The sequence below is a fragment of the Zonotrichia leucophrys genome, chromosome 13, assembly GCF_028769735.1.
Source record: "Zonotrichia leucophrys gambelii isolate GWCS_2022_RI chromosome 13, RI_Zleu_2.0, whole genome shotgun sequence".
Taxonomy (NCBI): domain Eukaryota; kingdom Metazoa; phylum Chordata; class Aves; order Passeriformes; family Passerellidae; genus Zonotrichia; species Zonotrichia leucophrys.
Genome location: NC_088183.1, coordinates 16,052,747 through 16,066,997, shown reverse-complemented (window position 1 = coordinate 16,066,997; position 14,251 = coordinate 16,052,747). Strand labels below are relative to the sequence as shown.

The 14,251-nt window shown below is 56.8% G+C and overlaps 1 protein-coding gene across 13 annotated transcripts in view; it reads right to left on the bottom strand.

The window, feature by feature from the left end:
- LOC135453826 (protocadherin gamma-C5-like) overlaps positions 1-14,251 on the bottom strand; it is a 157,793-nt gene that overhangs the window by 39,475 nt on the left and 104,067 nt on the right. The window contains exon 1 of one of the 13 annotated variants that reach the window (XM_064725240.1): positions 10,638-13,251. The exons of 10 other annotated variants lie outside the window; for them this stretch is intronic. In XM_064725240.1, the coding sequence (XP_064581310.1) occupies positions 10,638-13,079 (2,442 nt within the window). In that variant the 5' untranslated portion in view covers positions 13,080-13,251. Of the gene's footprint in view, positions 1-1,247; positions 1,472-4,573; positions 7,107-10,637; positions 13,252-14,251 lie in introns of those variants that run through there. 2 more of the 13 variants (XM_064725238.1, XM_064725248.1) reach the window with 2 other exon arrangements.

Sequence of the window (14,251 nt, the reverse complement as noted above, 5' to 3'; positions counted from 1 at the left end):
TCCTTGGCTGTGATAGTGATGTTATACTCTGCTGCCTTTTCCCGGTCCAGAGCTCCTTCTGTTTTCAAAGTGTAGTAATTTTTGAGGGAAGAGCTGAGCATGAACGGGATCCCAGGGGAAATAAAACAGTTCACCAGGCCATTGTCATGGGAGTCCAAGTCTGTTACACTCAGCAGAGCTACGACCGTCCCTGGGGCTGCATCTTCAGGCACTGGGCTGTACACAGAAGTCACTGTCACCTCTGGAGCATTGTCATTCACATCCACGACTTCCACCAGCACTTTGCAATGAGCCACACCAGGAACGGCTCCCTTGTCTTTAGCCTGTAAGTAAATCTCGTACAACTTTGTTTCCTCATAGTCCAGCTGTCCCTTGACCCTCAACTCCCCTGTGGCTGAGTCCAGAGCAAACAGTTCTCGTACCTTGGCGGGGGTGTGGCTGCTGAAGGAGTAGATGATGTCTCCATTGGGCCCATCATCCAGGTCGTACGCACTGATCTTGGCGACCAGGGTACCGCTGGCCGTGTTCTCCCTCACACTCGCCTTATAGGTGGACTGGTTGAAGACCGGGGCATTATCGTTGGCATCTACAACATCAATGTGGATCTGCACGTGGGCCGACCGTGGCGGGCTGCCTCCATCCAGCGCAGTCAAGACCAAATTCAGCTCCCTTTGCTCCTCCCTGTCCAGCTCCTTCTCTAACACCAATTCCGCGTACTTGCTGCCATCCACCCTCGTCTGCACGTCGAGCGCAAAGTTCGGGTTGGCGCTGAGCTGGTAGGTCTGCAAAGAGTTAATTCCCACATCGGGATCTTGCGCGCTCTCTAGCGGGAAGCGCGCTCCGGCAGCCACCGACTCACTGATTTCCAGCCTCGCCTGGCTGCTGGGAAAAACCGGGTCGTTGTCATTGATGTCCTGGATCTCTACGGTGCCGCTGTACAGCTCGAGCGGGTTTTCCACCACGATCTCAAAGCTGAGGGAGCAGGGAGAGAGCGCGCCGCAAAGCTCCTCCCGATCTATCCTCTCGTTCACCAGCAGCGCCCCGCTCGTCAGATCCACCCCGAAGTACTTCTTGTTGCCGCCGGACACCACCCGCAATCGGCGCCCCGGCAGCCGCCCGAGGTCCAGCGCCAGGTCGGCTACCACGTTCCCCACCGCGGAGCCTCTCCGCGCCTCCTCGGGGATCGCATAGCGAATCGCGGCGGAAACCCAGTCGGAAGCGCCGAACAAAAGCAAGAGGCTCAGTACCTGCCCCGTCGTCACCCCGCGGCTCCTCACAGCAACGCCGTTCATCGCACAGGACGGCCGCGCTCTCCGCTTCGCCCCCCGCCCCGGCTAGAAACTCTCAGCTCGCCCCCTCATGCCGCTGCCCAGCGGCCCCGGGAAGCGGCGGCGGCGGCGGGGAGCCGGGCATTGCTCGGCGGGCTCGGCGGTGACTCACTCGCAGAGTCTCTCTGAGACCGTCTGCGCCTCATCCCGGCTCGGAGCGGGGCCGGGCCGCCAGTTCCCCCCCGCTCCATCATTGGCCGACAGCGGCACACAGAGTCCCGGCCAATAACTGCACAGAGCGCAGCGCCCGAGCCGCCCCGAGCCCCGCCGGAGCCAGCGCGGCGACCTCGGCCCCGGGACAGGAGCGGGCAGGAGCTGGAGGGAGAGCACAGCCCTGCGAGAAACCCGCTACAGAAACAGCCAGGCGGGGGGAGCGCTGGTAGAAGCAGGGCAGATCGGGCACGGGGACTGCGTGTGTGGGCAAGAAGCTGTAAAAGTCCAAGTGACGCCAAAAGGGGTGATACGGACACGTGAGGTGTTTGGGGTGTGCGCGTCCCGGGAACATCTCGCTGGAATGAGGCAGCGGGAGTAAGAAAGGGAAGTGACATTAGGAGTAAGAAAGGGAGGTCCCGGGAACACCTCGCTGGAATGAGGCATTAGGAGTAAGAAAGGGAGGTGGAGAGGGCGGGAGGATGAGTGGGGAGGGTTCTCCGGGGTACGCAGGGTTCCAGGGAGAGCCGCACGGGCACGACGCGCCAGCTCCCAGTGTTTCTCAGGACCTTCAAGATGCCGGTCCTCCCAACCAAATGCCTGGCCAGCCCCTTCCGGGGAGGAAGCCCTTTTCAAGGCATCGGGACTTCGCTGCTCAGCATGCCACCAAAGCAGCGTGGCCGGCAAAGCGACATTGATTTCGTGCTGCCGTGTTATGAGCAGCTCCTCCGGCCGCAACACTGAGTCTCGCCGCAGGGCGGCTCCCGCCGCCGGATTTTCAGGAGCACCACTCCTCCTGCGGAATCGCCACTGCCACCACTATCCCTAACAAACCGCAGAAATCTCGGTTTAATGTGCCCTCCTACTCTCGCAATCTCCCAGGTTCCTCCCCGGTAGTTTTTTCCACCGACCAGACTCAGGGCACTCACGCTCTGTGACCTGCGGTGCGGGTTCACCGGGCTGGGAGCGGATCCCGTTCCTGCACAGCAGCAGCAGCAGCAGCCTGGCAGGTCACAGCACCAGCAGTGCCTGGTCGAAAACCTGCCTTTGAGTTGTTGTTGCTGTCACCAACAACTCGTGCTACGTTGGCTTTTCCGACTTTTCCGAATTTTTACACACACATAAATGATAAAATTACCGAAATTCCGGCATTCGTCGTCTGTCACCCGCAGAACCGCTCGGCTCTCACGGGATACAGAAAAGGGGACAAGGATGCTTGATAAGGGAATATCAGGCACCCTGTGAAAACCCAGCTGTGACACAGCGCCCACGTGTCATCCCACAACCGACACTGATGAGGAAGGCAGAAACCGGACTGGAAATCAGCGCCCCCGCGTTCATTCGCTTATGGAGGCTCCCAAAGCCTTGCAGAAGTGGCTGGGAAACTTGCGGCGGGTTATTTGTTACCCCGCTATTGTGGGGGCGGAGCTCGTAGGGGCTGCAAGCCACCCGCACCAGCGCTGGACAGCGACATTCGGCAGAGCGAGAGGGATCTCCACTCTGCCTGCGTGTCCTCGCCCCGCACAGTCCTAAAAGCTGCCGTGAGCACAGGGGATCCCATCCAGAGACGCAGCAGTTCGGCGTTTACATGAAGAGTCGGCGATATCGAAAGAGTCGGCGCAATCTGTCCTATCTACATGCTCAGCTATTTCCTTTTCTCCTAATTAATCGTTGCCAAAAGATAAAGTTTATCAGCGCTATTTATCATTCTTATCATCTGTCCACAGAATGTGATAAAAGTTCACATAGCGTTCACATGCGATAGGGTTTCACACAAATAAAATCCAATATGAGTCATCTAACGTTCCCAAAGCACTTCTTTTCTCATAGAAAACTAATTCCCAATTGTCTTTGTTTCTTGTATGTAATCTAAAACCAAGAAAATACACAGCTCTCTTTGACCCAAATCTTGAAATAGTCCTCAGCAACTTATTTCTCTGAAATAAACTCTGAATCCTTTTCACAACCACTCTAAGTTCTGAATCCTTTTTCCAATCACGGCCCATTTTAGGTTTTTCCTACACTCGATTTCTCAGCGTGAGGTCCACAGTTCTGAATTAATTTCCCTCCCTATGTATGAGTGCACACACCACCCGTACCAGAGTACCTTCTCCGTTTAATCCCAGCAGCAGTGGGATGGCCAAGCAGCGGAGAGATGGGTAGAAAAGAGATTTTAGGAAAGGCATGAAAGACAGAACATTTCCATCTACCGTATTTCGATTAATCTGCAGACATTACATCTCCTCCACCTTGGTGGGAAGCCTGAATATTGCAGACGACGCTTCAGAGCATCTCAAAGCGCCATTTTGAAGGAGAAGAGTGAAAAAGTACAACAGCTAAGGGGGACGATGCCTTCCCCTGCACCAGGAATTCGTCCAGGGACGGGTTCAAGCCAAATCCCAGCCTGAGCCGCTCACATCGGCATTTTCCCTGACTCCACTCCAGGGAAGCCGGTGGCAGCGGGAACAAAAAGCTCCTTCTGCTCCTGTAGCTCCGTCTTGGAGCTACACTGAAGCACCAGCTCCGACTCTGCAGATGGAGGGGAAAAGTTGAGTTACGGATGTACACAACACCTTCTGTTAAAGGGGTTCAGAGCGCTAAAGAACCGAGCTTGACAGAAAAGGAGAGAACTCCAGCATAGTCCCCCACTGAGTAAACACTCCGGGATAGATCACACATCATTATCACATGAAAGCGCCCAAATATGGCTGAGACAATTAGTGGTCACTAGACACAGGGGAAAGGCTTGTCTCAGCTCCAGGCTCCACTACACTTTTATATCTGCTCCACCCCGAGTCCACCTCCTCACTCCAGTTTGGTGAAACGCGCAGCTGTCTGTCCTCCAGGACAGACAGAAGTACTGACAACATTAGCGTTACTCCTCGGAGAAAATGGGCAATTTGCGGATAAGACTTGGCAGATCAAAAGGATGAGTCAAGATCCCAAGTACGCCCCCACTCACTCACATCCCCACACCCCTCAGCTAGTGAGCAGGGGTTCAGATCTGCCGGTTCCCCACAGATCACCCACAGCAGAACAGAGGGATAAAAGATTCACAAAAACTCACTGAGAGGGAGCATAGGGCAGAAGCTCACCTGTTCCGAGCTCCCAGAGCTGGGGGAGTCCTTCCCAGAACGAGTGCCTGAGACGGGATCAGCGGACAGCAGATCAGCAGACAAGGCTGCTGCCCCTGGTCTCAGGAACGTGAAGTCCTTCTGCCCCGACTCAGAGGCTAAACACACCTCGTAGGAATAGGGCAAGGGAAGGGTGCTGCTGCAGTAGTTGTACGGTGCTTTTGACCCCAAGGTGGAATACAGTTCCTTATCAGAAGTTATAAAAATGGGAGTGCTCCTCGATTGTCGATATTTAAAGAAAAAAACAAAAATGACCGTGGAAACGAATAATAAGGACACGACGGAAAGCGACACAACAAGAATGAGGTTCAGATCAGACGTCAGGAGAGATACAGCGTCTCTATCGCTGAGCTCCGGCAGCGCCTCCTGCAAGCTCTCGGCCAGCACCACGTGCAGCGTGGCCGTGGCCGACAGCGCCGGCTGCCCGTGGTCCTTGACCACGGCCACCAGCCGCTGCTTGGCCGCGTCCCGCTCGCCCACGGCGCGCGCCGTGCGCACCTCGCCGCTGTGCAGCCCCACGCGGAACAGCGCCGGCTCCGACGCCTGCACCAGCTCGTACGACAGCCACGCGTTGCGCCCCGCGTCCGCGTCCACCGCCACCACCTTGGCCACCAGGTAGCCGGCCTCGGCCGAGCGCGGAACCACCTCGAAAGCCGGCGCCGCCGCCGCCCCTCCCGCAGCCTCTCCCGCCGCCGCCGCCGCCGCGGGCCAGAGCACCCTGGGCGCGTTGTCGTTGCGGTCCAGCACGAAGACGCGCACCGTGGCCGTGGAGCTGCGCGCCGGCGAGCCGCCGTCCTGCGCCCGCACGGCCACCGTGAACTCGCGGCACTGCTCGTAGTCCAAGGAGCGCTGCGCGTACAGCGCGCCGCTCCGCGCCTCCACCGACACCAGCGGCGCCGCGCCCGCCGCGCCCGCGCTGCCGCCCGCCAGCCAGTAGCTCACGCGCCCGTTGGCGCCCGCGTCCGCGTCCCGCGCCTGCACGCGCAGCACCAGCGCGCCCGCCGCGTTGTTCTCCGCCACGTACGCGCTGTACGCCGCCTCCTCGAACACCGGCGCGTTGTCGTTCACGTCCGACACCTCCAGCACCAGCTCCCGGCTGCTCCACAGCGCCGGCCTGCCCCGGTCCCGGGCCACCACCGTCACGCGATGCTCCGACGCCTGCTCGCGGTCCACCGCGCCCGATGTCACCACCTTGTACGAGCCGCCCGACGACGCCACGATCGACAGCGGCGCCTCTCCCGACAGCTCGCACGACACCTGACCGTTCTCGCCCGAGTCTGGATCTTTCACATTCAGCAGGGCAACCACGGTGCCGATTGGAGCGTCCTCGGGCACGGGGCTTGACAGTGACAGAATGGCGATCTCCGGCGCGTTGTCATTCACGTCCTGCACCTCCACCTCCACCTTGCAGTGGGCCAGCAAACCGCCACCGTCTCTCGCCTCCACCAGCAACATGTAGCCTCGCGTGTCCTCAAAATCCAGCCCCTCCTGCAGACTGATCGTCCCACTCTCTGAATCCACCACGAACTTCTGAAGCACCTTGGCCGGCATTTTCCCGAAGCCGTAGGTGATGCGAGCGTTGGTGCCGGCATCTGCGTCTGAGGCTGTCACGTTCAGCACCGTCGATCCCGGAGGCGTGTCCTCGCGGAGGCTGACGCGGTACCGGTCCTGCGCGAACACGGGTGGGTTGTCATTGGCGTCGGTGACGTTGATCCACAGCTGGGCGGTGCCAGTCCGGGGCGGGTCTCCGCCATCCAGCGCAGTCAGCGTCAGCCGCAGGCTCGGCTCGCTCTCTCGATCCAGTGCACGGCGCAGAACCAGCTCTGCGAACTTGCTGCCGTCTTGGCTCTCCTTCACCTCCACCGCGAAGAACCCGTTGGCCTCCAGTTCGTAGCCCTGCAGCGAGTTACTGCCCACGTCCGCGTCCTCGGCAATACCCACAGCAAATCGGGCACCAGGCGATGTAGACTCAATGATCTCATAGTGGATATTTTCCTTAAGAAAGCGCGGCGCGTTGTCGTTGACGTCCTGGATATCCACCTCAACGTGGAAAATGTTCAGCGGGTTGTGCACCAGCGCCTCGAAGCTGACAGAGCAGGTCGCCGACTCGCCACACATCTCCTCCCGGTCCAGCCTCTCGTTCACGTACAGGTTCCCGTTCTCTTCATTCACCGTGAAGTATTGCTTCTCCTCGCTCAGCCGCAGCTTGCGCGCCGGCAGCTCGTCCGCGCTGAGCCCCAGGTCCCGCGCCAGCGGCCCCACCAGCGAGCCTCTGCCCAGCTCCTCGGGGATGGCGTAGCGGACCCGCTCGGCCGCCGCCCGGCACCACACGCACAGCAGCAGCAGCAGCGCGGCCAGCAGCGCTCGCCCGCCGCCCGGCCCAAGCCTCTGCCGCCGCCTCAGCGCCATTCTCTGCCCGCTGCGCTCGCCGCGCTCCTGCCTCCTGCCGCTGCCCTGCCTCCCTTCCAGCCGCTCTCGCCGCCCACAACAGAGACCACTGAAAGACAGCGAGGTCGGCACGCCTTCTCTCCCGCTGCCGCTGCTGCTGTCGGTGCCGCTGCCGCTGCGGCCGGCGCCGGGCGAGCGAGCAGCCTGCGGGGGCAGGACGCTGCGGCGGCGGCGGCTCCAGCGGCGCTCGCCGGCGGCCAACAGCGACACCCGGAGGCGCCGCCGCGACACTGCAGCCGCCGCATGGCGGCGCCAGCGGGGCCTCGCCCCGGGCAGCACCGTTCGCTGCTCACCTCCATCAGCTACCCAAAAGCGCGAGTCGGAGTTCAGTTTGGAGAATTTTTTTAATACCCGCGGAAAGAGGAATCGAGGAGCTCTGTTCGGAAGCAAAACTGCAGAGCCTGACTGGGGAACGTGTAGTGGAGCAGTGGAGGATCACGCAGACTTCGTACAAGGGGGCACAGGTGAGTTCAGTAAGTACAAGCAGGTGCACTGTGCATCAAATTCTTTGCAGATTCCTACCCCTTCTGTTACTGCTGTGGGTACTCTTTACCCAGCTCTTTTATTTCATTTATACCATCTCTGTGAAGCAACGTCAACAAAATACTTGGGAAGAGAAACCCTTGTATAAAAGAAGCACCAGAAGCAACGTCTTCTTTCTGGAGATTCTTGCTTATATTCCTTTTATTTTATATACCTCTCAAAGTAACTGTGACTGGGAGGAAATGGCAAGTCTTATTCTCTGTTACAGCATTATGCTTACATGTTGAGTTTTACAAATCATGGAGATTACCACGACTTCTTGTCCTAGATCTGGGAAGAATGACCTGGTAAAGCATTTCTTCAAAAAGTTTTTTCAGTGAACGGCTTAAGTAAGTAGATCTCAGAACGGGGACAGACTGAAAAAAGGTATCCAGGCTCCCAGGATATTCCACTTAGCAGCGTGCTGAATTTTTTACTCTGAGAATTATAAAAATGAGGGTTAATACTCCTCTGTGGTGATGCCTGAGGAATACATGACATGTCAGCTACCTTTCCCAGGACAAAGACTTCGAGATAAAAAGACAACAACAAAAGAAAAAAGTCAGAAAAACGAATCTCAGAAGGGCACAACTAGGGAAGGCAGTTTGCCCACAGCTCAAACACCCTGACATGTCCTTTGCCATGATAAAACAATAAAACACTGAATGCTCCTGGCATGAGATGGTCTGGAAGCAGAAATGATAAAACACTCTTGAGAGCACACCTGTGAAGAAACCCTTGATCTACCTCAGTGACTGTTTGTGCTGACTCCACCTCTCTGCAACAGCCAAAGGAAATCACGAAATACAAGACTCTCCACAAACCAACAGCTCTTGTTTCATGACCCTGTAAAGAGCAGGGCACACTATGATCAACTGAACCATTTCAAGCGCTACCCAAGCCAGGTTTTGGGAAATTACAGGTACAGCGGGTTTTACCAACACTCCCACTGCTCAAGAAATAACCCCACGAATTCTTACTACACTCATTCACAGAGTCCTGGTGATAACTCAGTTCCCATTTATGCCACTCTTGCCACTGTCTCGAAAAAAAAACAAAGACAGAAACTACAAGACTCAGCTTTTATCTCTTCTTCTGCTGTAGCAGTTATTAGGAAATTATTGCTCAGCCTCAACATCGCTGTGAGAACAGGCTCTTCCTCCACAACAAGAAGCAGCCACACTCTGGCTTCAGAGAGAGAATGCTGGGAAAGTACTTAAGAAAAATCTCGCCCTTCCTCGCCCTTTTTTGTATTCAATAAATTCGACAGTGCTTTCAAATAATGTTAGTTGAAAACTCTGTGTTGTACAACAACTGTGATAATAAGTACAAAAACAGATGACTGACTTTTGGAAAAACCTTCAACCAATAAACAGCTCGTGATAAAAATACCTGTGTATGTCTAAGAGTCCAAACCTGTGAGCAGTGCTGTAATCAAGAAATGAGCATTGGCAAATGAACTTTAGCACATCAGGACCCACTGTCACTGCACCCTCGGCTACAGCACCATCCCTCTGAAAAAGGCGCAATGGCAAAGAGTAAAACAGACCAAAAATTCCCATTGAACAGCAACAATCTTTCAGAAATTATTTTTGTTTTGCAGAACAGGTTTCTCGTGGGTAATCAGGTCATTCTCGCAAAATCACTCCAGGTTCAGTAACTCTGCATTGTGCTCACTGGCTGCTAAGGAGCACAGAAAGAAAAAACATTTCTAACCAGTGATGCATTAACAAGGTACATAGCACTCTTCCTCCTACATTGCATCGATTTTGAACTCTTGGCATGGAAAGATTGAGTGCTGCTACATGAGAGAACGATACAAAACAAGATTTAAGGTGCTGTAAAAAGCACATACAAACAACCCTTACACGATCATATCTCAACATTTCTTGCAGTGCCACCTGTAACACATCTCAGCAGAAATCTGGACAATGCATTCTAATTTCTAGATATTCACCCATAGTTTGAAGGTATAAAAAGAGTCATATGGTCTCTAATCTGAACCTTCTGTCTGGGAACACCAAGTTCTTCACCTCCACCTTTGCAGGGGAACAGTGATGGTGCACCACCAAGGTGACAAACCAGTGCTAATTTAGATTTAACAACATTAGCAAAAAACAACTGTGCTACTCTTCCACCATCTCTACTCACTCCCGAGTGTGAAGCTCACTTTTTACTCCACCAAAGAAATTCCCACAAGCAAACTCAAAAAATGCCTGGGAATGGTCTTCTGGAAAAAAGAGAATGCTACAAAAATTGACAGTGCTGCAACTACTGGATGAGGGACACTCAATGAGACCCTTTCAAAGTCAGAAATGTAACAAACCCAAATCAAAGCAGTCAATCACGGGTCCACGTTCAATTTCAAACAATGGCTTACATATATCCTAAATACTGTATATAGAAAAGGAATACGGGTAGAGGGATAATTAAGTATACCAAAGACAGACTTGAAAAAATTGCCGCTGTTAAAAATCCATACTACAGTGTAGTTAACACTCTGTTTTAAACGATAATAAAAATTTAAAAATATATCCACGAGCAAATAATGATGCAGGCGGACAGGGAAGAAACAAAATAAAGCCATAAGATTCCATACAAAACTAAAAATACTATCGCGAATTTAAAATTTCTAGACAGTAAAAAATGTTCTCTCACACTACGTCAAGCACATGTGCTGTCGAGAACACAGCTGATACTGACAACAACGCAAACTTCCACTTCTTTACCATGCAATACAGCAGAATAGCAGACCGAACACTGGCAACACAACCGGAATTAAACAACCCGCACACACAAACACAACAGCTCTCAATCACAGAATCTCCAGCAGAGAAGAGCTCGAATTCTCCTAAAAAGCTCAACAACCGTAACACTGAGATTCGAATCCTACGTTCACCGCCCCGCAACAAGAGACGACAGCGCGTCACTCATCGAAGCTATGACAAACTTGTCGGAGTATTGCCCTACTCAGGACAGAGATACCATGGGGATAAGAGGACAGGGAAGCACAAGGAGGATGCGTCACGGCCAGAATTCGACCCGAAAAACTCACCGAGGAAGGGGCGGGGTCCGAGGGGAGGGCGGCGGCCGGGTCCTCGTGGCCGAGCAGCGGCGCGGGCTCGTCGGGCGGCGGGCGGGCCGGGAGGGTGTCGCAGCAGCTGGCGGCCGAGAAGCGCAGGTGGCTCTTGCGCGAGTCGGCCGTGAGCGACACGTCGTGCGAGTAGGACTGCAGGAAGGCGCGCACGCCGTCGATGCCCACGAAGTGCGAGACGGGCACGCCGCGCAAGGCGCCGCTGTCCGGCGGCAGCAGCTGCTGGCGGTGGCAGCGGCGCAGGCGCAGCGCCAGCAGCAGCAGCAGGAAGGCCACGAAGAGGCACGAGACGGCGGCCACGGCCAGCACGAGCCAGCGCGTCAGGCTGGCGGCCGGCTCGCCCGGCGCCGCCGCCTCGTGCGCCGCGCTGCCCAGCTCGGCCAGCAGCTCGGCCACGCTCTCGGCCAGCACCACGCTCAGCGTGGCCGTGGCCGACAGCGCCGGCCGCCCGTGGTCCCGCACCAGCACCACCAGGCTGTGGCGCGCCGCGTCGCGGGCCAGCGGCGAGCGCGCCGTGCGCACCTCGCCGCTGTGCAGCCCCACGCGGAACAGCCCTGGCTCCGTGGCCTTGGCCAGCTCGTACGACAGCCACGCGTTCTGCCCCGCGTCCGCGTCCACCGCCACCACCTTGGCCACCAGCGCGCCGGCCTCCGACCGCCGCGGCGCCAGCTCCACGCCCGACCACGCCGCCGCCGCAGCGGCCGCCGGCGGGTACAGCACCTGCGGCGCGTTGTCGTTCTCGTCCACGATCTGCAGCCGCACCGACACGTTGCTGCTCAGCGCCGGCGCGCCGCCGTCCTCCGCCCGCACGCACAGCTGCAGCTCGCGCAGCTGCTCGTAGTCCAAGGAGCGCAGCGCGTACAGCGCGCCCGTCTCCGCCTGCACCGACACGTACGACGACAGCGGCGCGCCCCGCACCCGCCCCTCCGCCAGCCGGTAGCGCACGCGCGCGTTCTGCCCCCAGTCCGCGTCCGTGGCGCGCACCGTCAGCACCAGCGCGCCCGCCGCGTTGTTCTCCGCCAGCCGCGCGCTGTAGCGCTCCTCCGCGAACACCGGCGCGTTGTCGTTCACGTCCAGCACCCGCAGCACCAGCACCGCGCTGCTCTGCAGCGACGGCGACCCGCCGTCGGCCGCCCGCACCGTCACGTTGTACTCCGACACCTGCTCCCGGTCCAGCTCTCTCGCTGTCACCACACGGTAGTATTCATCAAAGGACTTCTCCAGCCGGAACGGGACGTCTCCATCGAGCGAGCACCGAACATCGCCTTTCGCTCCAGAGTCCCGGTCCTGCACGTGCAGCAGGGCGACCACCGTCCCTGTCGGAGCGTCCTCGGAAATCTCACTTAGTGCCGACCTCACTGAAATTACCGGCGCATTATCGTTTATGTCCGTGACAGCGATCGTTACTTTGGCAGTGTCGAAATGATCTCCTCCGTCCCGTGCCTGCACCTCCAGTTCGTAAGAGTCGCCTTCCTCAAAGTCCAGGCTTTTCAGCAGAGTGATTGATCCACTCTGAGAGTCAAGATGGAAAATATTCGATGCCATGTCCGACACTTTTTTAAACGAGTATTTCACATGACCATTCAGCCCTTCGTCGGCGTCCGTGGCTGTGACAGTGACAAGGACAGAGCCCACGGGCACGTCCTCGGGAACACGCACCGTGTACTCCGCCTGGCTGAACACGGGCGCGTTGTCGTTCGCATCCACCACGGTCACGCGGATCCGAGCCGTGCCCGTCCGTGCCGGATCGCCGCCGTCCATCGCCTTCAGCACCAGCTCGTGAAACGCCGCCTCCTCCCGGTCCAGCGCCTTCGCCAGCACCAGCTCGGGACGCTGATCGCCGCCGGGGCCCGCCTGCACGGCCAGCGAGAAGTGCTCGTCACCGCTCAGCTCGTAGCTCTGCAGCGAATTCCGGCCCGAATCCGGGTCGTGAGCCTCGGGTAAGGGAAACCGAGATCCCGGAGATGTCGTCTCACCTATTCTTTCTTCCAGCTCAACTTCTTTGAAGCTCGGCGCGTTGTCGTTGATATCTGTGATTTCGACTTCTATTCGGTAAACCTGCATCTGTCCCTCCACTATCAGCTCACAGCGCAGCACGCATTTCTCCACCAGCCGGCACAACTGCTCTCTGTCGATCCTCTCCGCTGTCACTAAATGTCCCGTCTTCCCGTGCAGAGCGAAATACTGCGTCCTACCTTCGGAGACCACTCGAACGCCGCCGTCTCGGATCTCCGGCAGCTGCAGCCCCAGGTCCTTGGCCACGTCGCCCACGAACGAGCCCTTGGGCATCTCCTCCGGCACCGAGTAGCGCAGCTGCCCCCGCGCCGCCTCCCACGCCGCCAGCAGCACGGCCCAGAGCAGAGCTCGCTGCCGCCGGCCCCAGCGCCTCCCCGCCGCGCACATCTCGGCCGCGGCACCGCTCGTTCGCTTGCAGCTCGCTGCCGCCAACCCAGACAGCTCCGGCTCCGACTCTGCTCCCAGCTTCTGCACGGTATTTCAGCCACTCCCTCCTCCGTCTTGCCACAGCATTGCTCCGCAACGCGGACTTGCTCGCAGACCTGCCGGCCGCCGAGCCGGACCCAGAGCGAGCGAGTGATCGAGCCGATCCGCAGCGGGCGGGGCTGCCGGTAGCGCTCCGAGCTTCCTCTCGCTCCTCTCGGTCAACAGCGGCGCCCGCAGCCTCCTCCCGGCACTGCAGGCACCGAGCGCTGCCCGGCGCTGCCCGCCCTGCCTCTCACACGGAGAGATCGCGGGGCGGGACCTGACTGCTAAGAAAACGTCGCTTTTAGTCCAGCGCGGACCTCCTGCTTGGGCTTTTGATCTTTGGTTTCATCCTCCACCCCTGAAGACGTGACAGAAGTAACACGCCTCCTTTCATTATGGTATTCCTACCTCCCGGAAAACTATCTTTATCATGATCGTATAACATGGATGAAACTGTCTCTGAATGTGACGTCTGAAGTATCACGAGCTTTACTGCATACGATCAAAAGCGCAAACCCCTACACCAATTCCAGTTTTTATATGAGTCGTGCTTGAAGAACAGCCTTTCAGCAGATCATATAAAGTTAAGGAACAGGAGAACTACTCATGAACACTCACAATGTTCACAACAGTCACCGAATCCAGCACAGCAGGGAAAGTCGTTGCTATTTTGCGCCGGCTCATCACACACTACTCCTAATAAATCGGCCTTATTCCCCCTTCTTCAGTCACAACTTCGCAATTTTTCATTACAATTATACTCAACACAGGCATGACAATGCTCGCTCTGCTGACTTAATACGTGGGCATTAAATCAAGCATAGGCAACATCTAGATGATAATGGAACTAAGGCGAAGCACATAGTTCGGGTACTTAGCAAGTGATACATACAGAGTTGGCTCCACCCACAGAAAGCTTATTTGAAATCCTAATTTAACCTGACTGTGGAAGCATTCCTACAGCAGCCTTCCCTCAAAATAGGGGGTTTGTTCCACGTATCAGAAGGTCCAAACACATAGCTTTGAGAAAACGCCTTCGGGAAGGCAAACTCTCCAAATCAAGCCCGTCATGTACATCTCATTCTACACAA